At 39.9% G+C, this 27,398-nt stretch overlaps 1 protein-coding gene and 1 non-coding gene across 2 annotated transcripts; one reads left to right on the forward strand and one right to left on the reverse strand.

Annotated features, from left to right (window-relative positions):
* Positions 1-46: 46 nt before the first annotated feature.
* On the reverse strand, positions 47-27,398 carry LOC128094320 (cytochrome b-c1 complex subunit 2, mitochondrial). The gene is made up of 14 exons (XM_052712623.1): positions 27,268-27,398; positions 24,874-24,957; positions 24,622-24,771; positions 22,392-22,456; positions 20,355-20,411; positions 18,651-18,775; positions 13,272-13,369; positions 9,273-9,330; positions 7,663-7,758; positions 7,174-7,373; positions 6,191-6,271; positions 3,882-3,958; positions 1,911-2,064; positions 47-305 (listed from the first exon to the last, which is right to left on the reverse strand). Exons 1-14 carry the CDS (start codon positions 27,298-27,300, stop codon positions 222-224), a joined length of 1,362 nt encoding a protein of 453 aa, XP_052568583.1. The 5' UTR covers positions 27,301-27,398; the 3' UTR covers positions 47-221.
* On the forward strand, positions 15,783-15,890 carry LOC128095727 (U6 spliceosomal RNA). The gene has a single exon (XR_008213339.1). It is a non-coding gene; the product is annotated as a U6 spliceosomal RNA (small nuclear RNA).

A 27,398-nucleotide genomic window follows, 5' to 3' on the forward strand; every position in this document is an offset into this window, starting at 1 on the left:
CATATAATAAATAACTGTTGACTGCCTAGAAAGAATGCAAGAAAAACACTTACACACAATGCTTTATTTGTCCTAGGGCAGCTGGCAATAACTATCCATATTTATGCTTTTAAGTACTTCATTGAGAAAAGGGTTGACTGTTAAGTTGAGAGACCTGCCTTCCATGTGTTTGCTGGTCTGGGCTGAGAAAAGGCTCAGCGGGCTCCACTTGAATACACTTGTTACAGCTCGTCAAGAAAAGGTGTATGTCCCAAGTTTCCACTTGCTGCCATTGACTTCTTGCCAGAAACAAACTTTTTTGCAGCCTTAAACAAAACACAGGAAGTTAAATAATGCTATCATCAAGTAGTAAACCATGTATTCTGAGTTTATGGACAAGACATTCTAAGCCAGCAATTCTGTAATACAGCCTCATAAGACAATGAACTGTGAGATGGTTGGTATTTTATTCTGAATGGGAACTAAGCAAGCAGGAGACGGTCTCCGGATGAGGACAGTTTTGAAAGGGGTACAAGAAAAACCCCTACTGACAATCAAAATAGGACAGGATGGCTGCAGCTATGCTGCACTTTTGTTCTGTATGATGATGGCAAAAGGCCTGGGTTGACCAAAACACCCTCACTGTTAACACGAAAGCACATTTTATGTCTTGGTGTTCCTTTTATTTTGGAAGAGGGGCTATTGGAGGTAATATTGAGAGTATGTAGTCCAAGCTGCTTGAAACTCACAATCTTTTCACTTTAGCTTCCAGAATACTAAGGGGTTGCAGGCATGCTACCATGCCTGGCTGGCCTGGTATTCTCCATGTCATTATTTCAAATTCAAAGGTTATAGTATATGTCCCAGCAAAGGTCAGGACTAGGTAGAGCAGGAGCTCCTATGTTACCTAGGTTAGCTTTTCTGATACAAGAGAAGGTGGTGGATGTGGGTGAGCAGGGATTCACACAGCCCTTACACATAAATATACTTTTTAGATTATGTTATGATGAATTCTGGGGCCAACTGAAATGCAGGCAGGGTTAGTATCTAAAAGCAGCCTGTCTCTTCTATCCCACTGTCAGCACACAATGGTGAGAAAATGGTAAGATACCTACAGTAGAAAAGGGAGCACTGCAGATGTATATCGGAGCTCACCTTATTAGTACTCAACACAATGTTTCTTTCTTTTTTTTTTTGGTTTTTCGAGACAGGGTTTCTTTATGTAGCCCTGACTGTCCTGGAACTCACTCTGTAGACCAGGCTGGCCTTGAACTCAGAGATCTGCCTGCCTATGCCTCTCAAGTGCTGGGATCAAAAGTGTGCACCACCATACCTAGCTGTACAAACAACTCCATCTTGTAGGGAACAATAATTTAAGAGTGGATGAGGAAAACTAGCAGTAGAAGGTCTTATGCTGAAAGGATGTAGAAAACCATGAGACCCTGCATGGTAAAGGACTTGCAAGGTGCTTCTTGGGGGTAAAGGAGCAGCAAACAGCCATGAAACCTGTGAAGTTGCTTAGCTGACTCCTCCTGACCTACAAGAGTTTAAAATGATTCAACCTAATGGGCATTTCCTTGAATGAGGAAGACACATACAGCCAAGTTGCTAGGGAAGCTAACGGTAGACATGATGGAAAGAGTTCTGCTCTCCGCACCAACACACAGGCCCAAGGAAGCTTATGCAGTTCTTCTGAAAGCAGGTCATTAAGGTTAAACAATCTAAGGCTGAAACACAGATTTTTTTTTTTTTTTTTTTTGGTTTTTCGAGACAGGGTTTCTCTGTGTAGCTTTGTGCCTTTCCTGGAACTCACTTGGTAGCCCAGGCTGGCCTCGAACTCACAGAGATCCACCTGGCTCTGCCTCCCGAGTGCTGGGATTAAAGGCGTGTGCCACCACTGCCCGGCTGAAACACAGATTTTATTTGCTTACCTTTATGACATCAGCATCAGCCACAGCATCAATTTGTTGAAGGAAGCTGGGTGGTGATATATAAGAGCCAGCAACTAGAGCCTGTGACCCAATTTCATTCAGAAAACCCTCTGAAGTCTCCACAGACATCAGGTATCCAGCTTTCAGCTTGTTCCTGTCCAATATAAGGCAGGGGTCAGTTTTATTTATTTCTTTTTAACAAGATAGTAAATGTACATCAAACAGGCTGAACAGTCTGTTGTATTTCTTTAGCTCACCATCACTGTCTAGAAAGCTATCAATACAAAACAGTACTCAACACTCAACAAAAGCTGTCTTTTGATTTTGGAGTATAGCTTAGATCTACAGATCTATGTAAAACATTTAGGGTGAGTTTTGGTCATGAAGCAACTTTTTTTTTTACACACACACACACACACACACACACACACAATGTGCTGTGCCAGTAAGTATAGGTATCTTTTTTTTTTTCAAAGATTTATTTATTATGTATACAGAAGAGGGTGCCAGATCTCATTACAGATGGTTGTAAGCCACCATGTGGTTGCTGGGAATTGAACTCAGAACCTCTGGAAGAGCAGTTGGTGCTCTTAACCTCTGAGCCATCTCTCCAGCCCCATGAAGCAACTTTTAACTTGTGAAAAAAATATATTTGTTGCTGCTGCCTTTTTTTTTTTTTTTTAAATGATAGGGTTTCTCTACATAGCCCTGGCTGTCTGGCACTCACTATGGCTGGCTTTGTACTAGAGAGATCTGCCTGCCTCTTCTTCTCAAGTGTTAGGATTAAAGGTGTGCACTTTCATGTCCTGCTATGATTGTATTTTTATTTAGTCATTTTTATTTTATTTCCATGCATTTTTAATAAGGAAAAATACCTATGTATGTGAATTCTTAATGTACCATCTACTTGGCTGATAATTACACACACACACACACACACACACACACACACACACCCCAGATCCCATTACTCTATTAGGAAATATCTCAATGAGGGAAGAGCATGGTGGAGAAGGCATGTGGGAAAGTATGGTGCGATATGGTGCCTTCTATGCCCCATGGCTTAAATATGGATGCAAAAGCTTCATTTTTTTTTTTAAATAAAACAGACAAACTCAATTCACAATTATGCTATGAACAAATTGTTATTCCTTACAAACACACCCTCAAAAGGCACTTGAGTTATCTATGGGGTAAAGGTGCTTGTTGCCAAACAGAGTAACCCCAAACTCAGTCCTGGAACCCGCACAGTGGAAAGAGGGAACAACTCCTCCAAGTTGTCCTCTGACTTCCACACAAATGTAATGACATGGCTGAGCCCAAACATAAGAAAAAGAAAAAAGATGGGGCTGGAGAGATGGCTCAGTGGTCAAGAATACTTGTTGCTCTTGCAGAAGACGTGGGTTTGATTCCCAGCACCCACACAGTGGTTCACAACCATTGGATCCAGGAGATCCAACACCCTTTTCTGGCCTGAGGGCATCAGGCATGCATGTTATGCACATACATGCAGGCAAAACACTCATACAGATAAAATAAATTAAAAAAAGAACCCTCAGAAGGGAAACAAGGGTCATTTCTGCTGTGCTGAGAAAAGAACCCATGTTGTGTACATGCAAGGCAAATCACCACCACTAAATTATAGCCTTTCCTTTTTAATATATTCTTTACTTTTCAATTCTATGAGTGTACAGTATTTTTTTTGTTTTTTTTTTTTTTTTTTTGTCTTTTTTTTTTTTTTTTTTTTTTTTTGGTTTTTTTTGAGACAGGGTTTCTCTGTGTAGCTTTGCGCCTTTTCCTGGAACTCACTTGGTAGTCCAGGCTGGCCTCGAACTCACAGAGATCCACCTGGCTCTGCCTCCCGAGTGCTGGGATTAAAGGCGTGCGCCACCACCGCCCGGCTACAGTATTTTTTTTTTTTAAATCAGCTTTTAAGTAAGTATGAAATATATAATTAATATAGAAACTTACTTGGCAGCTTGGACATCTGCACCGGAAAGGTTTCCTTGAGCAACTGCTTTTACTTGGTCGTAGGCAGCCTTGATAACCTAGGACACACAAGTGAAAAGTGGTCATCAGTGGCCAGAGCCTGGGGCTTCCAAGATAATCAATGCTCTTGTACTGAGGCAAAAACACAACAGGAAATTCTAGTATCTACTGGAACTTTGTGGTCACCATGTGCTCCTTAAAGCCACTGTTTATACCGATCTGTGGGTTTCATGTGAAATGTTCTCCTGATGCTCCTATGTTTGAACCTGTAGCAGCTGGTGGTGCAACTCTGAGAGGTGTCAGAGTGTTTGGGACATGGCCCAGTGAGCAGACACAGTCACTGGGGCTGGGCCTGGAAGGACAGAGTTCCTCCTGCTCCTGTTTTCTGCATCTTATTCCAGAAGATGTGAGGAGCTGCCTCTGTGAACTCCTCTACCACACCCTCCTTTCTATGACAAACTGAAACTGAGCCAAAACAAAGCCTTTTCCTTTAGATTTTGACTCTGTCACAGCAATGAGAAATGAAGCTGCACTTATACACACATACATAATATATAAAGACACAACTGGTAGTATCCACGCAGCTAAGCTTCTTACAAACATCAAGTGGCATAGGGCAGAAACTGGCTGAAGATGATGTCTCTTCCTTGAGGAAGATAGAACTATGATTTACTAGGAACACATGCAAACATTAACCTGGAAGGCTTTTACACACTTGGGATACCAGAGTCCAGTAATCAAAAGAGAAAGAATCCAAAGTTTCACTGACGTGGGTACTCAATACATATTTGCTGAACAAATAAATTAGGATCTGACCCAGGATTTTCTCCACCTCAATCCTGACCATTCTGGACCCATGGCTTATTATTCTCTGAAACCACCTAAATTCTAAGACTTTGATTTCCCTTCCATATTTGTTACTCATTTCCATGGCCACAACCCCAGACGTGTACATAACCTAGAACTGCCTAAGGTTCCGCAATTCCCTCAGTCTCCAATTCCAAAGCCCTGGCCTCATTCTTTAATCATCTTGTCCTTATCCTTCCACTTTATCAAGATCTCTAATTTGTCTACTTCCTCTCAATCTGTCAGGCCCCTTGGCTTCTCCAATTGGCCCACATTCACAAACCATCCCTTCAGTAACTTTTGACAATCTTTTCAACTACTTTGGATCTTCTTCCTAGTTCTAACTTGCCCACTTTCAGGACTCCAACCTGACATGAATCCTATTACCCACCTCCTTCATTTTCCTATTAGGGGAGTGAATGCCAGCGAATAAAACTTAGAAACCCATCCTGGATGATTATACTCTGAATCCATGGTCACTGTTTAAAGGAGACCTTGGACATGTTGCAGGTCCATTCCCTGCTTTTAGCCATTTACTTCCCCAAGTCTCATACTTTCAAGTTTCTTTTACCCTCCATGTGTGACTTAGTATTGTCTTCCAATATTAGCTTTTGTTGCTAAACTGAAATGTCCTGTGTTCTAGATTACCTGCTCTTTTCCCAAATTTGAACCATTTATTGTTTTCTAACTTCCCTATCTGCTTGAACCTATCTTTATGAACATTTCCTTCAACTTAAAACTCTCAGTGTAAAAACTGCCCTATAACTCTTCCAGTCTCCTCTTTATAGACCTAGCTTCTCTTGTCTCCACCAACCTTTCACTCCTTTGCACTCAATACTACTTTCTCTTGCTATTTCCTCCATGCCCCCAAATCATGTTACTTCCCAGAACCTCAGCTGGTTTTCTTTCTGTTTTTTTTTTTGTTTTTTTGTGAGATAAGGATTCATGTAGCCCAGAGCTGGCCCAGAACTCACTATGTAGCAGAGGTTGATCTTGAACTTTTGATCCTTCTGCCTCCACCTGCCTAGTATTTGGGTAGAGTACTGGATTACAGGCATGTGCCACCACACACTGTTTCTGTGATGATGCTGAACCCAGGGCCTCATATGTTATAAGAAAGCACTCTACTAATTGAGCTACACCGCCAGCCTTCTTACTAACACCATCTCTACAATGAAGACCCATAAATATGCATCTTAGACTTGACCTCTCCTGAGTTCTGAAATACAGATGTCAGAACCACATGTCTAAGCAGAACCAAAGTATGCATTCCTTTTTCCTGTAAGCATTAACATAAATTTTGAAAAAGTTTTCCCTGTAACAGATTATTCAATGGTTTCATACCATAGAGATCCGTGACAAACCATTGTATTCAGACATTTCACATTTAACTAAAAACAAGGCAATGGAAGAAAAGTTTTGGGAGTTAATGAGTTTGTACTTACATCTCCAGCAGCTTCAGCTTGGGAGATAGTGTAAATTCCAAAGAGCCCAGAATCTGAGTAGCTGGCATTAAATGCAGAAACCTGAAATACAATGGAACTTTACTATATAATATTTTTTCTGTTAGAAGAGATCACAATTTCCTCTACGTGGTTTGGATAAAAATTTACACCTTTGTAATATAAGCAAGACAGATAACTTAATTCTGGTGAGGGTTGAAATTTTCTGTATAAATTCCCTTTCCAAACTGCAAAGCTTTAAAAAGTGCTTGTGTCATTTAAACCTTCCTCTTGTTTTGAGCTTTTCAAAGCTTCTCTTGATGACTAAGGGCAGTACAAATATAATTACAGCATACAGTATGGTCGAGTGATGAGGACTGTAGCATGTGACAGACTTGATTTCTTTATTCTGCTGTTGGTACCAAGCGTCTCACCAATTTACTTGTACTTCTCCTACAAACTAAAGGCAAAGGCCTACACAAATTTTGCTTAGTGACATCTCAGGTAGCAAGAATTTAACTTATGAATAACAGACAGGGTTAGTCAAGTTTCAAGCTCCTGCAGTTGACCTTGAGTGCCAGAACAGCACTGTATAGTATTTATGTGGACTATTTAATATAGACATACACACACACACACACACACATCTTACCAAAGTTGTTAAAAGATACAGATTTTCACATTCTTGAAACAGATTTATTAACTCATGTCCCTGTGAATGCAGTCCGAAAAGCCCACATTTCAAACCTGTGTGTCCCCACATTTAGCCTTCTTATATGGTTTCTGGAGATTGCATTTGGGTCTTCATGCTTGCAAAGTAAGCACTTTACCCCTCTCTTCCCCTCTGCTGGAACACTAAGTTTGAACTTATATTTGTTCATTCTGAATTTTAAAATCAGACTATCATTAATAGATAATCGAGATTGTTATCACAAATAACATGTTTCTGAAAGCCAAAACAGGTAATACTGACTGCTTGGACTCACATCAAAAGGCTGTTGGCTTCCTTTGGCAACACTCTGGCTCAGGAGGCTGGTGGTGTTGCTGCCCCTCTTGACATGTGGTCCAGCACCAAGAAGATGCTGAAGTACACTGAATGCATTTGCTTCTGCATTTCCAATGGCAGCACTCTCTGCTACAATAGCGGCATGGACCAAGTTGTCTCCATTTTGCTCTCGAATTTCACCTGGGATCATGTAAGGAGGGAGGAGTAAGAAAAAACAGCTTTATTACCATTGGTTTTATTCATCAGCATTCTCTATGACACAGTACTAATTAACTAAGATTAGGGTCTGTGTTTTGCCTGGTTTTCTCCACTCAAAGCATGTTTAACATAATACCTGAGCCATCTAGTTCTTTTCTTCTGTACTGATATTGTTTGGTAGTAACAATCAAGCCAATACTGCCCCCACATGCTATTTCTGCAGAGAAATGCCATTGGCATATGCTATTAAACCAGGAGAAAGAATACTTACCTCCACGGTATTTGGCTTTTGCACCAGCTAAACCAAGGCCACCCCTCATGTTGAGAAATTGTTCAGCAACCTGTTTTAGGACAGAATGACTCACACCTGTTTCAATAGAAGCAAAAACAAAGTTAGAATCACTATTTGTATAATTATAAAGCATCTGTTTTTCCTTGTTTTAAAATATGTAATTATTAAACACAAATATAGGCTTCGAGACAGCTCAGCAGGAAAAGGCACTAACTGCATCAGTCTGGAGACCAGGGTTGGATCCCTGGAACCCACCTGAGGGTGGAAGGAGAGAATCAACTCTACAAAGTTGTTCTCTGACCTCCACACACGTGCTGGTGGCATGTACTTAGCTGCTAATCATGTACATATACAAACTAATAAATTATTTTTTAAATAAAAAAGTACACAAATATTACAGAAATTAACAGCAAAGAAAAATATTAATCTTGCCAAAATACCACTCTTCCTGGTATCAATTTACAATTTGTTATTAACTATTATATTCATCTAGATGTTTTTCTGTATAGTTACTAGTATATGTTAATTTTATTTCCCTTTAATTCTTTATTTTTCAAGACAGGGCTTCTCTCTGTAGCCCTGGCTATCTTGGGACTCACTCTGTAGACCAGGCTGGCCTCAGAGACCCACCTGCCTCTGCCTCTTGAGTGCTGGGATTAAAGGTGTGTGGCACCACTGCCCAGCTCACTTTTATTCTTTTGTGGTGCCAGCGGCTAAATCTAAGGCCTCAAGTAGGCTAAATACATGTTCTGCAACTGAGCTACATCCCAACACCCTATTATAAACGTGGTATTATTCTCTTTAATGTTTCTAACTTGTCTTCCATAATTTGTATATTTCTAAGTGGTTAGAAATGTCTATAAAATATTCCACTCTATGGAGGCATCATTTATTAAACTAATACCTTCCTAATTGACATTAATATGTTTCTAGTAGCTGTTAGAATATTGCATTTTACATCAAAGGGCAATCAAGAGTGAAAAGACAACCCATGCAATAGGTTGCAAGCCACACACCTGATAAGGGGCTATATCGTATCCAAAATAAAGAACCTTTAATAGATATATTCAAAGGGTGTCAATTTATACTCCACCAGTAATTCTTTTTCTTTTGGAGAGAGGGTCTCACTATGTAGCTCTGGTTGGTCTGGAACTCACTATGTAGACAAGGCTGGCCTTATACTCAGAGAGATCTATCTACCTGCTTCTGGAGCACTGGGATTAAAGGCATGAGCCACATGCTCAGCACACCAATAATTTTTGACAGCGTGTACTTCTCCAAATCCTAGGTAATACCAGGAAGTGCCAATCTTTTAATTTTTGCTAATCTCAGATTAAACTTTTCTTAGTTATTAGTGATGCTCTTTGCTTATAAAAATTTACCTTTGTCACAAATTTTGCAAACATTGTCAAGACTATAAAGGAAGTAGTAAAATACTGGAATTTGTTTCCCAAACAACTAGTAATTAAAACCCTATCTATACCATCTTCTTACACAGTTTTTAAAATGTTCAACCCCATGCATATGTCATACAGTTTAAGGGGTTACTCTTGGGAAGTAAACTGACACACAGGCAATCTCAGACTTACCAAGTCCAACAAAAGCCATTCTTGCACTTGTGAAGTGGTTCTGAACAAAGTAATGTAACTGAGGAAGTAAAGAAGAGCTATTAGATCACATTAATATAAACACGAAAGCTAAAAGAGTACATCATGGCAGGAAAAAATTCCCAGGTTTGAACGTTGATATAATGGAGTATGGAGGATTAGGTATTGCTCATTGTGCTGTGACTTTATGACTAAAAACTATAGCTTAGAAGAACAAGACCTTCATTGGGCTCACGGCTCTACAACTCTCATGGAAATTGTAATAAAACCACAGAATTTAAACAGAATGAATGGTGTAAGAATTGTATCTCAATTAAAACTGAATGGATTGCTCTGAAGAAGTGCTTTCATGTGCCATACAAGTGTCAAAACCAAAGTTTGGATCCCAGAACCCACAGAAGTGCCAGGTGGCATGGTGACCTGCCTGTAATTTCAGCCATGGAAGGCAGAGACAGGCAATCCCAGAGCTCTGTGTCTGACTGAGAGCTCCTGCCTCAATATGTAAGGTGGAAGAGTGATCGAGGATGATTCCTGACTTCAGCTTTGAATCTCCACATGTATGCAAAACATGCACACACATACACACATCACACCACAGTACAAAAATGGAAGAAATATAAAAAAGAGTGAAAACAAATTACAAGTATACACTGGCTTGAAATCAAGAATGAGACTAAATTTATGCCCTTAGTATTATATCTAATTTGCTGTAAAGACACACAGAATCATACACTATAAACACCCTGTGATAAACCTACTATTACTACACTTCTACCCACTGTTTCTTTTTTCTTTTCTTTCTTTTTGAGATAGATCTGTCCTACCCATTTTGAAACCAATTTGTCTAAAACTTTACTTTACCAGGGTTTCTGTGATGGTTAATCCAGCTTATCAAACTGATCGAAAAGACCCACCCTAAATGTGGGCTGGGATCAAGGACTGAACAAACAGGAGAAAGCTAGTGGAGCACCAACATTTGTCAATCTGCTTCCTGACTGCAGATGCAATGTGACCAGCTGTCTCACACGCCACTGTCATGCCTTCCTGCCATGACAGACAATATCCTTAAACTTTGAGCCAATATAAACTTTCTTCTTCCTCTAAGTTGCTCTTTATCAAGAATGTGATCATGTAAAGTTACCAATACAGTTTCCGGTACAGATTACAGAATTGTCTAAGGGAGTGTAATACAAAAATTATCACTGTCCCTAAATTCCCAATTTCTGATACCCCACTACAGATGGATGAAGTCAATTCTAGGTGGAATCTTAAAAACCAGTCAACTGAAGCCCGATGCAGTGGTGCACACCTCTGTGATCCTGGTATGTCAGAAGCTGTGAGTCTGAGGTCAGTGTAGGTTATTATACAGAGAAAAAAAAACCCAACTACTCATTCATCCGACAGCCACACGTTGTTCCCAAAAATTAGTGAGATTTGGGAATCTTGGTTTATATGACTATCTTAGGCTAAGCAGACAAAGAGCAGGACTAGCATCTATCTTATTAGGAGTAATACTACCTCCAAGGGGCTAAAATTGGTTTTGGGGTCAGGAAAAAAACCCTCATTTTCTAGGAAAAGTGTCCATGTACTCAAATTTATAAGCAGAGATACACTGTTCTGCACCACAGAGGCACAGTATCTCCTGCAGGTTCAGAGAGTGCCTGAAGTGTTCCTGATGAGAAATACTGGCTCAGCATGCACCAGTTTATCAAGAAGCTGTGACCTAAGACTGGTGAACATCTGTAGAGTCACCTTAGATGGCTAAACTATGATCTTTCTACGGATGTTTTTCTATCGAATTGCTAAAGTATATTACACTAATTTCCTTAGCCTCTCCTTAGTTGAAGAATACATTAAAAAACAAACAAACAAATTCACAAACCAAGACATTAATGACCTTTGAGACCACTGAGTTTATCATAGTTAACATCCTAGTATTTGTCTATGAATAGTTTGTTGTTTTAAATGGGACTTTTTGGTCTATCAAAATTCATAAACTGACTTTATTTAAAATATGCTATGGAATGTTTACATATTTGTTAATATTTGTTTCTTTGTAAAAAATAAATTGCATTAATTATTAGGGTGTATATGAGTACAGGCATGCCTGTGCCATGGCAAATATGAAGAGGCCAAAAATAACTTTGGGGAGTTGGTTCTCTTCTTCCATGGTGGGAGGTGGGATCAAACTAAGGTCACTGGATTTGTGTGGCAAGAGTTTTTACCTGTTAGCTACCTCACTGGCCCTCAGTTAACATTTTTCAACATATAAACAGTGTGCCATTCTACAACAGGGAGCTTACATAACTAAGCTCTTAATGCTGGATAATAATTTGTTTCTAATTCTTACAATTATACAGTAATGCTGACTAGACATCCTCCCAAGTGCTGGGATTAAAGGCATGTGCCACTACCACTTAGGTAGATTTTGCTGTGGAAAATCCTTTCATACACTGTGATTGGGTTAATAAACAATCTGACTGGCCAATAGCTGAACAGGATAAAGTTAGGCAGGAAAGCCAAACTGAGAATGAGGGGATGAAGAAGGGCTGAGAGAGAGGAGTCACGAGCCAGACAGAATGAGTCAGACATACAAAATGGGAATAGAGGTAAAGGCTACAAGTCTAGGGGCAGTACATGGATTAATAGAAATGGGTTAAGTTAAAAAGGCTAGTTAGTAATAAGCCTGAGCTAATGGATGAGCATTTTGTAATTAACGTAAGCTTCTGTGTGTTTATTTGGGACTGGGCGGCTGGGAGAGAAAAACTCCGACTCTGTTTGTATATGGTGCCCAATGTGGGGACAAGTACATTCACATAAAGCCTGAGAAAGTTAAAAAAAAAGGATTCTAGACACACAAAAACAAAGCCAAGAGCAGCTTCATAATTCATGTCTCTCATGCGGGCAATGGTACAGAGATGGGCCTGGCAGCAGCATGAGGGCTTGAGCTATATAGCATGGCGGGTTCCCACATTCTCCAACATGGGCCACAGTACGGAGAGGCTCCTCTCAGCCTCTGCCAGCATGAGGTATGGCAGATTTAGAGTTTTTGTTCGTATAGGCCTTAATGTTCTTGTTATTAAGTAACATTTCATCCTTCTGGGGTCTTTGATGGAGTTGAAGACTAAATAATTATAATTATAGTTTTCCTTAGTTATAATAGAAAGTAAATTAGATACAAAACTTTAGACTTACCAAGATAGATAATTAAGTATTTTCTCTAATTGCAAATGCAAATGGACTGAATATTGTAATTATAATTCTTAATAACTATTTTGTTGTTAAAGTTAAAACCTTCCTTTTTTTTTTTTGGTTTTTCGAGACAGGGTTTCTCTGTGTAGCTTTGTGCCTGTCCTGGATCTTGCTCTGTAGACCAGGCTGGCCTCGAACTCACAGAGATCCTCCTGGCTCTGCCTCCCGAGTGCTGGGATTAAAGGTGTGTGCCACCACCACCCAGCTAAAACCTTCCTTTTTAATTAGAAAAAGGGAAAATACTGTGGAAAATCCTTTTGTACACTGTGAAGATTTGTTGCTGTGATTGGTTTAATAAACAAACTGACTGGCCAATAGCTGAACAGAATAAAGTTAGGCAGGAAAGCCAAACTGAGAATGATGGGATGAAGAAGGGCGAAGGGAGAGGAGTTGTGAGCCCGGGAGAGAATGAGTCAGACATACAAAATGGGAATAGAGGTAAAGGCTATGAGTCTCAGGGCAGTACATGGATTAATAGAAATGGGTTAAGTTTTAAGAGCTAGTTAGTAATAAGCCTGAGCTATCAGCTGAGCATTTTGTAATTAATATAAGCTTCTGTGTGTTTATTTGGAACCAGGCGGCAGGGACAGAAAAACTCTGCCTCTGTTTATGGGATTTCTTAAAATCAGGAGGTAAAACAAAAACTAACAAACATCCTGAAGTAGAATGTTTACAACATGGTCTGGTGGCTAGGTGTCGATAATCTTAAAATGCAGTTCCATCACTTACTTGCTCTGGTGTTACTTTCCCCATCCTATAGTTAGGACAATACAAGGGATTAGCCAAGGTATTCCTGTAGGCAGCATCATGCAAGTTCTCAATGACACCTGAAAGACAGATAAGCAACAGGTAGTCAAATGTATGGATGACTATGGTATTTAAGAGCCAGCAATAAGCCTATAGAGATTTCAGATTCAAATTTGCAGAAACCTGAAATTTGCTACCATACAATATCTAGTAATTTTTAAAGCGGTGCCTGTGGAATGCACAGAAAAAAGGAGACTACAAAAGTTGTCTCTGTAAGACAAGTATAATTCATTCAATCTGAATCTGACTTTACTTCCAGGTTCCCTCCTGGGAAATGAGGAAGTTGCTAGGACACGGGGAGCTATGAACGTGGCAAGCTCAGGTTAATCACTAGTTTGAGGGAGTCAAAAGTTACCATTGACCTGGACTTACTCTTTACTGGTGTCCTGGCACTGCTGTCCCGGTCTCCTGGCTTCGGTGCCTTCTCTGGAACTATATTTCCTACATCTGTTTATTATTTGGAAATACCTCATGATACCCAGCACTGTGTTAGTTACTAGAAACACAGAGATGATTCAGATACAATGGCCACTCTCAAAATGTTGAGGGGGAAAATTATGAAATAAAATTGTTATAAGTACAATGTTAGCAGGGAAGTGTGCAGCTGGGCACATGAAACAACAGTAGGAAATGGAAAACAGTGAAAGAAAGACAATCTGGGAAGTCTTCTAGAATGATTGAGCAATTCCCAGGTGAGTAATTTGTGAGTAGCATAAGATAGGGAGGAAACAGACAAAGAAAAGTCTGATTTGGGGGTGGGAGTATCTGCCACTTCAATTAGTTTAATAAAACACTGACTGGCCAGTAGCCAGGCAGGAAGTACAGGTGGGACAACCAAACTAAGGATGCTGGGATGAAGAAGGGCGAAGACAGAGAGACGCTAGCAGACACAGAGGAAGCAGGATGTGTAAAATATGAGGTAACGAGCCATGTGGCAGAGGATAGATAAGAAATATGGGTTAAAGTGTAAGAGTTAGCTAGTAACAAGCCTGAGCTATGGGCCATGCACTTACAATTAATATTAAGTTTTTGTGTGGTTATTTGGGAGTGCTGTCGGAACAGGAAAACTCTGCCTACATATGGCGACCAAACATTTGGCAACTACACCCACATAAAACCTAAGAGAGCTTGGGAAAGGGTTCTAGACACACAGAAATGGAGCCAAGAGCAGCTTCCTAGTCTCATGTACCTCATGCTGGCTGTGGCACAGGGATGCATTTTCTGGTTGCTGCCTGTAGGCTTGAGTTGCCAGTGAGCCATGAGCTAAGCTGAGTGGCGGGTTCTCATAGTCAAATATAAAACAAAAAATCATCTTTGCTGACTTGTGTACAAGTCTATACTTGTATTAATACAGCAGGCCAGGTTCATCACAAATCACAGACAAATGTATGCCTTAGAACTTTGTTTCTAAAGTAAGAAACACTGGCTATTGGAGCTGGAGAGCTGGATCAGAGGTTAAAAGCACTGGCTACTCTTCCAGAGGACTCAGGTTAAATTCCCAGCACCTACATGGTAGCTCATTCTTTCATGCTGGCCATGAGCTAAGTTGAGTGGCGGGTTCCCGTAGTCTCTCATGCTGACTGCAGTACAAAAAAGCATCTCCTGGCAACTGCCTGTGAGAGGGGGCCATCGTGTAAATCACCATGTGCTATTGCCATGTGCTAAACTGAGCAGTGCTAGTAGCTGACATAATAGTTTAAGATTTGCTTCATGGGCAGTGGTGGCGCGCGCCTTTAATCCCAGCACTCAGGAGGCAAAGGCAGGCGGATCTCTATGAGTTCAAGGCCAGCCTGGGCTACAGAGTGAGTTCCAGGAAAGGCGCCAAAGTTAAACAGAGAAACCCTGTCTTGAAAAACTAAAAAGATTTGCCTCAGGTGATCAAAAAAAAAACCAGATGCTTGGTAAAACAGACCCAGACAGAAAAAAACCTCTAAGCAGATTACAGTGTGTTTAAAAATATATACAGGCTTGGGAGAGAGAAGATAAAGAGTATATATAGTCATAGATTAAACAAGATAGTTTTAAAATAATAAAGTCCTTAAAAAGGGAGTAAAGTAATATAAAAGAAATAATCGGGGCTGGAGAGATGGCTCAGAGGTTAAGAGCACTGTTTGTTCTTCTAAAGATCCTGAGTTCAATTCCCAGCAACCACATGGTGGCTGAAAACCATCTGTAATGAGATCTGGTGCCCTCTTCTGGCCTGCAGGGACACATGCAGGCAGAATACTGTACACATAATAGATAAATAAATCTTAAAAAAAAAAAAAAAAGAAATAATCCACATAAAGATGGAAAATACAGAGAGTCTGGATCCCATATGTTATTGTGTTGTCTTTAAATTTTTTGGCTGCTAAGAGACATTGGATTATAAAAGATACTAGATTAAACCAACTTATATATTTAAAAAATGTCTTGACTTCAAAATGGAAGTCAGTACTCACTTCGGCAGCACATATACTAAAATTGGAACAATACAGAGAAGATTAGCATGGCCCCTTCGCAAAGATGACAAGCAAATTCGTGAAGCGATTCCATATTTTTATACTCTACCAAGCTGATAATAGAAAAATAAATAAATAAATGAATAAAAATGGAAAAAAAAAAAGGAAGTCAAAAGGTATGTTTACTTTGGGGAAGAGGTTATGCTTCTATTTCCACGGGAAATGAGAGGCTATGAATTTGTTCAAGGTTAGAGATGATCAGGTTTGATCAAGGAAGAAGGAAGACCTCTTGAAATCCTGGCTACAGACATAAAGAAATAAACCTAAAAAAACCCTACAAAACATGTAATGTATATTTTACCTGCTCAAATATAAAACAAAAACATCATCTTTGCCTGACTTGTGTACAATGCACAGTCTATACTTGTACTAATACAGATATGTATGTTACCTTTAAAAGTTTATGTATTTTCACGCCGGGCAGTGGTGGCACACGCCTTTAATCCCAGCACATGGGAGGCAGAGCCAGGCGGATCTCTGTGAGTTCGAGGCCAGCCTGGGCTACAGCGCGAGCTCCAGGAAAGGCACCAAAACTACACAGAGAAACCCTGTCTCAAAAAAGAAAAAAAAAAAAAAAAAGTTTATGTATTTTCAGAACAAGGGACCAGACACTAATAAAAACAGATGGCCCAAGTGATCCAGCATCCAGAATGGCTTCAAGGCTGCTAACTGAGATGATCCAGCCTCACAGAATACTATAGCCAAGACTTAACTATTATCCTAAAATTTCTCAGGGTCCAAAGATTACCAGCACCCCCAAACAACAGGAAGTAGTCTAGAGAATGACACACACATTCCCAAAAAATGAGTTATGGATATTTATTATCACTTAAGGGGAGGTTGGTTACAAGTTTTTATTGATAATGGTCAAAAAAAAAATTAAACAAAGGAGACTGGATTGCTGGGATCTCATTCTGAAAGGAAAAGGGGGGGTATATAGAAATCATAGGATAAAAAGGTAGATTATTGAATCTACTTTTAAACCAAAACAAAAAACAAAAACAAAAAACAACCCCCCAAAAACCCAACTACTAGTCTTAAATATTTCATATTGGTATAGATTTTGGTATACTGATACAAGTTTAAAGTTAATTCTGTTATACTGTATATTTCTATTCTTGTTTGAGGTATTGTGTTTATGCAACTCATAATAGTCAAACTTGCAGCACCAATTTACTTCAGAGAAGGTAATGGACATTGAAGAAACTCTATATGGAGTTTGCCTTCCTTATGGCAAAAGCTAGCCATTTGGGCAAAAAACTGCCCTTGCCTCAACTGCTGACAGTATGCTGTCCAAACTGTACAAGCAGGACACAAAGAAAAGAGAGCCTAACTTTGCCAAGACAGGGTAGGACAGTCCTTCAAAATTTCCTGTTTCAGAGAAAAATCTGTCAGATATTCTAGGCCTGTAGGTCAAAGATGGATGCCTCAATGTTACAGAGGAACTTAGGGAAACTGTCCAGGCAGCCAGATGTCCCTGTTGTTAGGTAACATTTCACCTTTCTGGGGTCTTTGATGGAGTTGAAGACTAGATAGTCATAGTTAAAGTTTTCCTTAGTTATGATAAAAGATAAATTAGGTATAAAACTCTAGAGTCACAAAGATAAAATAGATAATAGAATTTTTTTTTTTTTTTCCCTGAGACAGGGTTTCCTCTGTGTAGTTTTGGTGCCTGTCCTGGATCTTGCTCTGTAGACCAGGCTGGCCTGGAACTCACAGAGATTCCACTTGGCTCTGCTTCCCGAGAGCTGGGATTGTAACTAGGCAGTTACAAGTTATTATTGATAATGGTAAAAAAAAAAAAAAATTAAACCAAGGAGACTGGATTGCTGGGATCTCATTCTGAAAGGAAAGGGGGGGTATATAGAAATCATAGAATAAATCATATCATTGCCTAGCAATAATAGAATATTTTCTCTAATTCTGCCAAATACAAATGGACTAGATATTGTAACTGTAATTCTTACTTGATAACTGTTTTTGTTGTATATAATTTTACTATGTGAAAGTTAAAACTTTCCTTTTTAATTAGATAAAAAGGGGGAAATGTGGAATATTCCTTTACATTGTGTGAATATATGTCATTATTATTGGTTTAATAAACAAGCTGACTGGCCAATAGCTGAACAGAATAAGGTTAGACGGGAGAGTCAAACTGAGAATGCTGAGAAGGAAAAGGGCGGTCAGAGGAGTCACCAGCCAGATGCAGAGTGAGTTGGACACACAAAATGGCATAGAAGTAAAAGCCACATGGCAGAATGTAGATTAATAGATATGGGTTAATTTAAGTTGTAAGAGCTAGTTAGTAATAAGCCTGAGCTATCAGCTAAGCATTAGTGATTAATATAAGCCTTTGTGTGGTTACTTGGGACTGGTGGCAAGGGGAAAAAAAATCCGCCTACAGGAGCCACCAACAGAAAGAAAAGATGTAAGGGCAGGAAACAATAGTTAGAAAGAAGAAAAGCTCTTCAAAGTCTTTACTGTTAAGGAATGAAAAATGTTTAAGGAGATAGGTATGTTTAACCTGATTTGAACATTACACATGTAGACAAGTATCAAAACGTACAAGGTTCCTGTTAATAAGCACAATTTTCATATACAAATAATCATAACAAAACTAAGAGAAGGGGGTTGGGTTCAGATGAACGCTTTAAAGGCTAGGCAAGAGTTTGGGCTCTAACTTACAAGCTGTTTTTAAAGGACATTCACTTGGCTTTCATAGCAGAAGGATCACTGGCAAGGAACCTTCTCAAAACTAGTATCTTGGAAGTAATGGAATGGAATTGGCAAATGTACTTACGAGTCTGTGAATTCTGAAAGGCAACAGCTTTGTCAATCTTTAGCTGAGACTGAAGGGCAGCTACTTCCCAACGGCGAAATTCTGGTGCTGTGGTAACATTGAGCAGGAACTCCATCAGAATTTCACTGTAGAAAACAAGTGATGAGGTAAAAAAATGTATGCTGGTGTTATGACACATACCTTCAATCTGATATCTGGTAGGTGGAGGCTGGGGAACTTTGTCTTCAGGCTAGCCTAAGCTATGGAGTAATACTGTCTTGAAAAATCAAGGCCTTGGGTGGGAGCTCAAGGATAGAATGCTTGCTTGGCATGCCCCAAAGCTCTAGGTCAGTGGTTGTCAATCTTTCTAACGTGCAACCCTTTAATGCTGTGGTGACCCCAACCATAAAATTATTTTTGTTGCTACTTCTTAACTGTATTTTTGTTACTGTTATGAATCGTAATGCAAATAAGTATCTTAGGTGAACCCTGTCAAAGGGCTGTTTGATCCCCAAAGGGGTCCAAGATCCACAGGTTGAGAACCACTGCTCTAGGTCATCTCCAGGACCACAACAAAATGTGAAATCAATATTTAAGATACTAAACTGTAATCTTATTTGTGGCTAGGAACCTAATCAACACCAGACTTGTGAATAATATTCCAGAATACAAGTAAGGTCACAGTGACAAAGTCAACTGAGTAGCAGCTTAGTCTTTGTTTTATTTTTTTAAGTTAGTACACAAAGTATTAGGTTTCATCATGACATTTTAAACACATTTTTATTGATCCTCCTCTCTCATCTTCTCTTCTGTTCCTCTGCCCCTCTCGACTTGGTATTTTTCCATAGTCTGTTGCTTCCTTTCTCCTTTCATGTCAGATGTTTTACTGTCCTCCTGGCCTTCTCTAACACCTTGTGGTTCCCTTTCCAGTGTCATGAACTACACCCCACCCACATATAAACAAAAGCTAGGACCTGCTGAGAGAATTTGGTATTTGTCTCTCTGAGTCTAGGTCACCTTGATTAATATGAGCTTGGTGGGTTTTGTTTTTTTTTTAAATTTTTTCATTTCTTTTACATACTCCAACCAGTTTTCCCTCCCTCCTCTCCTCCTGTTCCTTCCCCCTGCCTCCCATCTACCTTCTCTCACCCACTCCGCAGGCCTCCCATGGGCTTGAACAAAGCATGGCACATCAAGTTGAGACAGGACCAAGCTCCTCCCCCTGTATCAAGGCTGAGCAAGGCAAACCAGCATGGGGAATAGGTTCCCAAAAGCCAGCTTAAGTGCCAGGGACAAGGACAAGTCCTGATCCCACTGCTAGAAGCCCTACAAACAGACTAACAAGCTTGATATTTCTTAAAAAAGCAGATGTTACTTCTACTTTTATTATAAACTTTTTTCTTTAGATTTAAAAGTTTTATTATGTGTATATGCATTTGAGTTCAGGTACCCGTGGAGGCTAAAAGGTGGCATTGGATCCCCCAGAGCTGGAGTTACAAGCATTTGTGAGTTTCCAGATGTGGATGTTGGAACCAAATTTAGCTTCTCTGCAAGAGCAGTATGCATTCTTAACCACTAAACCATCTCTCTGGTTCCAAAACCTTTTTTGCAACTTTTTTTTGGTTAATATAATAGTGAATTTCATTATGACACATATATAGCATTGTACTATCTGTCCCTAGTAGCCCCATAAAAGCAGATGTTCTAATACATGCAAGTACTTACATATCATCTCGCATGCCTTCTATAGTGTAAGCCATGTTTTCCCTTGTTGCAGTCACACTGAATTGAAAGTAAATTACAGTAAATAATCTGAATCAGAAAATAGCTTTATATATATATATATATATATTCTTTGTTAAAGCATCCAATTCTTTGTACTACCAAACAGTGAAAAAAATATTTATTCAACTATAATTTTAAAGTATTTTTAAAAAAAGAATGGCAAATAAATCTATCTTTAAAAGTAATCAAGTTTTGACACATAGTATGAAATGGATGATCCTTGAGGACCTTATATTAAGTAAGTTACTAATGAACATACTTTGTATAATTTGTTCATATGAAGAACAAAATGACAGCAAAATGTAAAGCTAACATTCCAAAAAAAAGATATCAAAACCAGAAAAAATATGATGGTGGCCAAGGATGAAAGGAATGGGAAGGAAACAGAGTTTCAGCTGAGGACAGTAATGAAGTTCCAGAGTTAGATAGTGGTAATAATTATCAAATGCCTCTTGCCAGGTGGTGGTGGTACACGCCTTTAATCCCAGCACTTGGGAGGCAGAGGCAGGCGGATCTCTGTGAGTTCGAGGCCAGCCTAGGCTACAGAGCAAGTTCCAGGAAAAAACACCAAAGCTACACAGAGAAACCCTGTCTCGAAAAAACAAAAACAAAAAAACAAAAAACAAAAAACAAAAAAAAGGAAATATTTAGGGTTGGGGATTTAGCTCAGTGGTAGAGCGCTTGCCTAGCAAGTGCAAGGTCCTGGGTCTGATCCTCAGCTCCAAACAAAACAAAACAAAACAAAAACCCTGTCTCGAAAAACTAGGGGGAAAAAAAAAAGCCTCTTAATGCCACGGAACCATATGTACATTTAAAATGGCAAGTTTTATGTTCTACATACTTTACAATGAAAAAACAAAAGGACAAATATTCAAGACTTCTTTGTAACCCTTTGATAACAATTTTCTTATTCTCCCTAACTCTAGAAACCATAACCCTAAGTATTTTGTCTTTAAACTCTTCAGGTAGATATACAGATCTATTTCACTTCCTAACGGCTCTGTAGTTAGGAAGTGAACCATTAGTTCTTTTTTCAAAAAAGATTATTTTATTTATATGTGTGCATGTGCCATGTGTGCGTAGGTGCCTATGAAGGTCAGATGCTGGTGTGAGATCCCCTGGAGCTGGTGTTACAGGTCCCCTGGAGGAACAATAGGCATTCTTAACCACAGAGATATTTCTAGCCTCAAACTATTAGTTCTTTATGCTCTATCAGTTCTATCATGGTTGGCATTCTTTACCCATTTCCTTGAACTGGAGCTTCTAGTCTTTAAAAAACAACACAGGTGTGGCATCCCAGCACCACACTGCTGATACTACTGGTTTCCTCTTTGGTGAATAGCCTTTTTCTACCTTTTGTCCCCTCTCCTTTTAGTTTTTCTTTTCTCCCTGATTTATGATTTTTACTTTTCCCAATCAGAAATCTTCTGCATATTGTGTATACTATAAGTATCTACTCCCAATCAGACACATATATCTACTGTATGCATAGCCATGTTTCACATTTTTGATGACAATTCATCAACTTTCCCCTTCTGTTTAAGCAATCTTCACTCCCTTTGCTAACAAAGAGGAGTCACCATATAAGTGAATATTTCTGTGTCCTCCCACCCACTTAAGACAGGATCTTACCGTGTAGTCCTAGCTTACTGTAAGCCTGGAGCTTACTGAGATCCACATGCCTCTGCCTCCCAAGTGCTGTTATTAAACACACATGCCACCATGCCCAGCACCCTCTACCCCAAAGACTTTATTTTTAATGATGTGTTTAAGTATGTGTCTGAGAGGGGGTTATGTGCACATAAATGTAGCTGACTGTAGGGGTCAGAAGGTGTTGAAACTAGAGTTATAGTCGTTGTGAGCTGCCTGATGTGTGTGCTGGGAACCAAACTGGGGTTCTCTGCAGGAACAATGTACCTTTTAAACTCCTGAGCCATCTCTTCAGCCCTGGCTATTTCTTGTTACTATTTAACAAACCTTAATTTACCACCAACTGCTTCAATTCCACGGGTTATCTTGAAAGACGAAGCTCCTTTGGTAGTCTTGAAAAAGAAAGGATGTTTTCCTTAATAGTTGTTCAATGCCAGGTCCGTTATACATCACATCAAAATCTATGCTCTTAATTATTATTAGCAGATCCAAACAGAATTTTACTAAGTAGGTCTTAATTGACATGTACTTTTTAATAAGAATTATGAGCTTCAACAAAATGCATTGCATGTATGTACATATATATGTGTATTTTTGTTTTTTTTTTCTGAGACAAAGTCTCCTTACAGGGGGGCCTGTAACTTTTAAGTAGGGCAGGAGGTTTACCTCAAATTCTAGAATGGACTTTCCTGCTTCAGCTTTCCTAAGTACTGCAATTACAAGCCACATGCCACCACACCTGGCTTAGATTTTAATACAAAACATAATTGTGTAGAAATTCCATTAGCAAATGTAAGCTTACTAGACTTGTATATTGGTGAGACTTTCTGGGTGTAGTTCCTGACATTATTAGGAGACACAATCTCACTCAAACTTCCTGATCCTCTGACTCTTACAGTCTTTCCAAACTTTCTTCTACAATGTTTCCTTAACTTTAGGTGCAGGAATGTTTTGCAGATGTACCCAACAAGGATGACACCAATGGCCATGTCAAAGAGGGGGAGAAGTCCACGAGGTCTCAATCCTACAGTGAACTACAGGCAACTGGAGAAAGCTGGGAATGGAGTAGGTGTTCTTCCCACACATAGAGCATATCAATTGTTGTCTGGTGAAACAGCCTTGAAAACATGCATATAAGTAACATGCAGATTATATTTAAGAATATATGTGTAGAAACAGATACATAAATGCACACAGTAACAATTAATGAGAAAAGAGGCCATGAATTTGAAGGAGATCAGGGAGGGTGCATGGCAGAGTTTGGCGGGACGAAAGGGAAGACAGAAATATTTATAATCTCAAAGGAGGGGGGAGAGGGAGACTTGAATATGGGAAAGTACTTTTTTTTTTCCATTTTTGAAAAATTTCTATTTAAAAATTGTTGCTTTCCCTACTGATTTCTTATGCTTCAATACCAGCATCCAATTGGATAATAACAACTGTTGTCTGTGGCCAACATCCTGTAGTTTTTCATTTTATATGATGGGATTTTACAGGGTTGAACAGAAGCCCTGTTTATGTCCACTCAGAATCTGGATATGTGACTTCATTAGGAAACAGGGTCTTTGTAAATGAATCAAGGTCAAATCATACTGGATTAGCAGGAGCTCTAAACCCATTATGACAGGTGTCCTCATAAGAGGATATCTGGACACAAGGACAGACAGAAGTCAGCTAAGTGAGAAGAAAAGTAGGTATTGGAGTGATGCAGCTTTAAGTTGAGGATTATCTGAAGCTAGAGAGAGGCAAGGAAGGATTCTTTCCTATGGAAGTATGGTCCTGTTAATGCTCTGACTTACTGTAACACCTTGACTTTAACGTCAAGCCTTTAAAACTTGTAAGAAGATAAATTTCTTGTACCCAGTTTGTGTAAATATGACACAACAGCTCAAGTAAACAAATATTTCTTTGAAAGAAATTTGGCATTTCTTTCAGGCTTCTACTGTTTTAACAAAACAAGGTTTGGTGTAGCTCAGGCTAGCCTCAAACTCTTGAACTTCTTGTCTCCATCTCCCAAGTGCTTGGATTATAGGAGTGTACCTGGATGCCTGGGTTGCTTTTATGTGTGTCCACACATACACTCATAGGCCAGAGGAAATAGTAGCCATGTCCTCTGTTGCTTTCTGCCTTAGACCCTTGAGACAGGTCTCCTCTCACTGAACCTGAAGATAGCTTTTTTGACTTGGCTGGTAGACAGCAATCTCACAGGGTCTGCCTATCTCTGCCAGGGGTACAGGCATGCATGGCTAGGACTGGCTTCTTTACATGGGTGCTGGGGCTTGGGGTTTTTTTCTTTTTTGATTTTTTTGAGACAGGGTTTCTCTGTGTAGCCCTGGCTATCATGGAACTCAGAGATCTACCTACCTATGCCTACTGAGTACTAAGACTAAAGGCATGCAGCACTACTGCCCAGCTGGTGCTGATGTTTGAACTCAGGTTCTAATGCTTACACAGCAAGGGCTTTCCTAAATCATTTCCTCGGCCCCTTACTTTTCTTCTTCCCTACGGGCCTAAGACCACACACCATTTTCAAACACTAAAATAAAAAGATACTTACCAAACTAGATGCAAGACGTAGTAAGTGAGATGTTCCTAAGTTGCTAGAGTCCTCATATCTACTGCCTGCTTTAACGAATAAGCCAATTCTTGATAGAGGAGCATAGTTTTCCAGAGAAGCAATCACCAAACCATTTGGTAATTTGGTAAACTGTAGTTAAGATAGAATAGAGATGTGACCAATGCCTGTCTTTTACCAAAGAGTTTAAGTAAAGTAGATGTGCTCTCCAATGAGCAGATCAGTGGGACTAACCTCAAGATCCTCAGGCTGCAGAGATACTCCTCCAGGGGCAGCTGAAGTTTTAACCTTTGGGGCAACTTTGAGGGAATAAAATCTCTAAAAACAACAAAGACAGGTTACATGTGCTATCACAAGAACAGTCCTTTACATGTAAAAGCATTCCATCAGCAATGCCACATAACACAGTGATCTCATGTAAATCACTGCCTTCATGGGAAGTTCAGACAAGTAACTCATTAATAAGTTAATTAGCCAATCAGTCTACCCAAGCTATTTTTTTTTCTGTATTTCTCTTCTTTTCTTCCTTTCCTTTTTTTGAAAAAATTTTGCTACATAGCCCAGGATGACTTCAAATTTACAATTTCTCTGGGACTATAGGCTTATACTATGCCTGGTCGAAGTCATTCTTTAACTTCTATCTATTTGTGATTTATAGAGAACACTGAATTCTCAATCTTTAAAAAAACTAAGTATTTTCTTTATTTTTTAATTATTTCATTAAGGTTTCAAGTGTTTCCTTCTAGTTGTAATGTTTTCAAAGTTCTTGAACAATTGGATTGTTATGTCAACACTTTAAAAATAGATTTCAGCACTACTGCTTCTTCAATCCGTCAGTCTCTTTATTTTCCAGCTAAAATAAGCTTCTCCTTGATCATTTTAAGAACCTTTTCTCAAAGCCCCTAACATATCTACTGCATTTTCCTCTTTTATGTGCTACACAAATCATATTCAACCAAGGAAGGCTCTTAGCTTCTTTGACCAAAGACCTACACCATCCTAAGATCAACAAGGAACTATTAAATCAACAGCAGATTCTCAGTATAATATGTAATAACTTGGATGATGGATCTAAAATGCATTGACTTTATTCACATATGCATATATATTTACAAGTTATACACAAGAGCATAAAGTTATTCTGACAGTCCAATTGTGTCTAGGGTTCGCAGAGTTACTAATGGACATGCAAGCAAATAAATTTTCATGCTGCCAAGACTCAATAAACACGTTACTGTCCTTTGGCAAAGGGCCCTGTAAAGGCCTACAATGCTCCTATTCTGTACTACCTAGTACTGGGCTAATCTGGCTGCTGGTCTTCATTTGCTTTTAGTATTACTAATTTCCCTTCAGCCCTGCTTTTTAATTATGAATCAAAAGGAGCTCTTTGTCATTATCAATTTAGTTTGCTGGATAAGGTGTATGTAGCCACTAGTGATTTGGGGCTGTAATTTCCCAAGATATAATTCCACAATATCCAAGTATAGCAGTCCACATATGAATAATCCACAGTTCCATTACCAAGCAAGATTTAGGTGTTTCTGGGTAGTGACATTTTAAAAATTATGCCCTTTTCTTGGTTCCTTTCAAGAAAGACTCATCCTCTCAATTGTCATATAATTTCTATTTTGTTTTAATAATACACACGTCAATTTATCCTCATGTTAAGAAAGACAGTTCTACCCTCAAAGGACTGTTAGCAATTGGTTGGTCTAGGCACAAGGAATACAACTATAGCCTATATCTATACAATTCTACAATACATTTTTGTAAGTAGCATGGAAACAATCATTCCCAAGGCCTGGACTTTTGCATCACTGTCTAGGTCTCTCAGCACAGATGCTACTGGCATTCTGGCGTTGGTAATTCTATGCTGAACGGGCTGCTGTTGTACAGTTAGATGTTCAGCAGCACCTCTGACCTTTAGATTCCCAAAGCACCCTCTCAAAGGGATGTTGGGAACAAAAAGCTCCACATGCAACTGGCTAGTAGGGGCAAATCAGCCCTTGCTGAAATTCAGGGGCTCCCATTTTCGTCTCTTGATGGCCGCTGTTTTACAGTGATAATGTGCTGACAGACGAGGTACTCCCCTCTCTGCAACTGACAACTACATACTTTAGCGTTAGGAAGGAGCCCTGAGGAAAGCCTTTAAATCAGAGACCGAGAAAATCGAGTGTTACGAACGCCGGGACTCAGGACTGACAGGAACGAAGACACCGGCACTGTGATAAGCGTCGCACCGCATCAGTGTATTATTTATTACGCTGGCAAGCACTGGGGAAACTGACGCTCCGGGATAAACTCAGGAGCAGAGGCCGCAGCTCGGAAAGCAAGCGGCCTGGGTGTCGTCGGCCTCCGCCCTACCTGCTTCTCCAGTGACCTTCAGGAGTCTCCCGAGAGTCGCTCCGCCGCCACTCTCAAGGCCACCCTTCTCTCCAGCTTTCCCGGCGTTAGCGCTCTCCGGCTCACAGGACCGGCTGAGCTTCCCCTTGGCCTTAGCCCGCTTCTCCGCCGGGTTCACCTGAAGGGCAGACCCAGGCCTGAGGCCAGGGCCGCACACGCCGCCCCCGGCCCCCGAGTGGCCGACAAGCCTCCCCCGCCCTGCCCCACGCGCGCCTTCGTGCTCACCGAGAAGGACCCGGCCCTGCTGAGGAACTTCATGGCTCTAGCGTGTGCCCTTCCTCACGGTCACCGCCGCCGGTGGCGAAGAAAGATGGTGTCGGAGGACCGAGTTTCCCGGCGTGCCCTGCGAATTTGCC

The sequence above is a fragment of the Peromyscus californicus genome, unplaced genomic scaffold (genome assembly GCF_007827085.1).
Source record: "Peromyscus californicus insignis strain IS unplaced genomic scaffold, ASM782708v3 Scaffold_4__1_contigs__length_199733344, whole genome shotgun sequence".
Taxonomy (NCBI): Eukaryota; Metazoa; Chordata; class Mammalia; order Rodentia; family Cricetidae; genus Peromyscus; species Peromyscus californicus.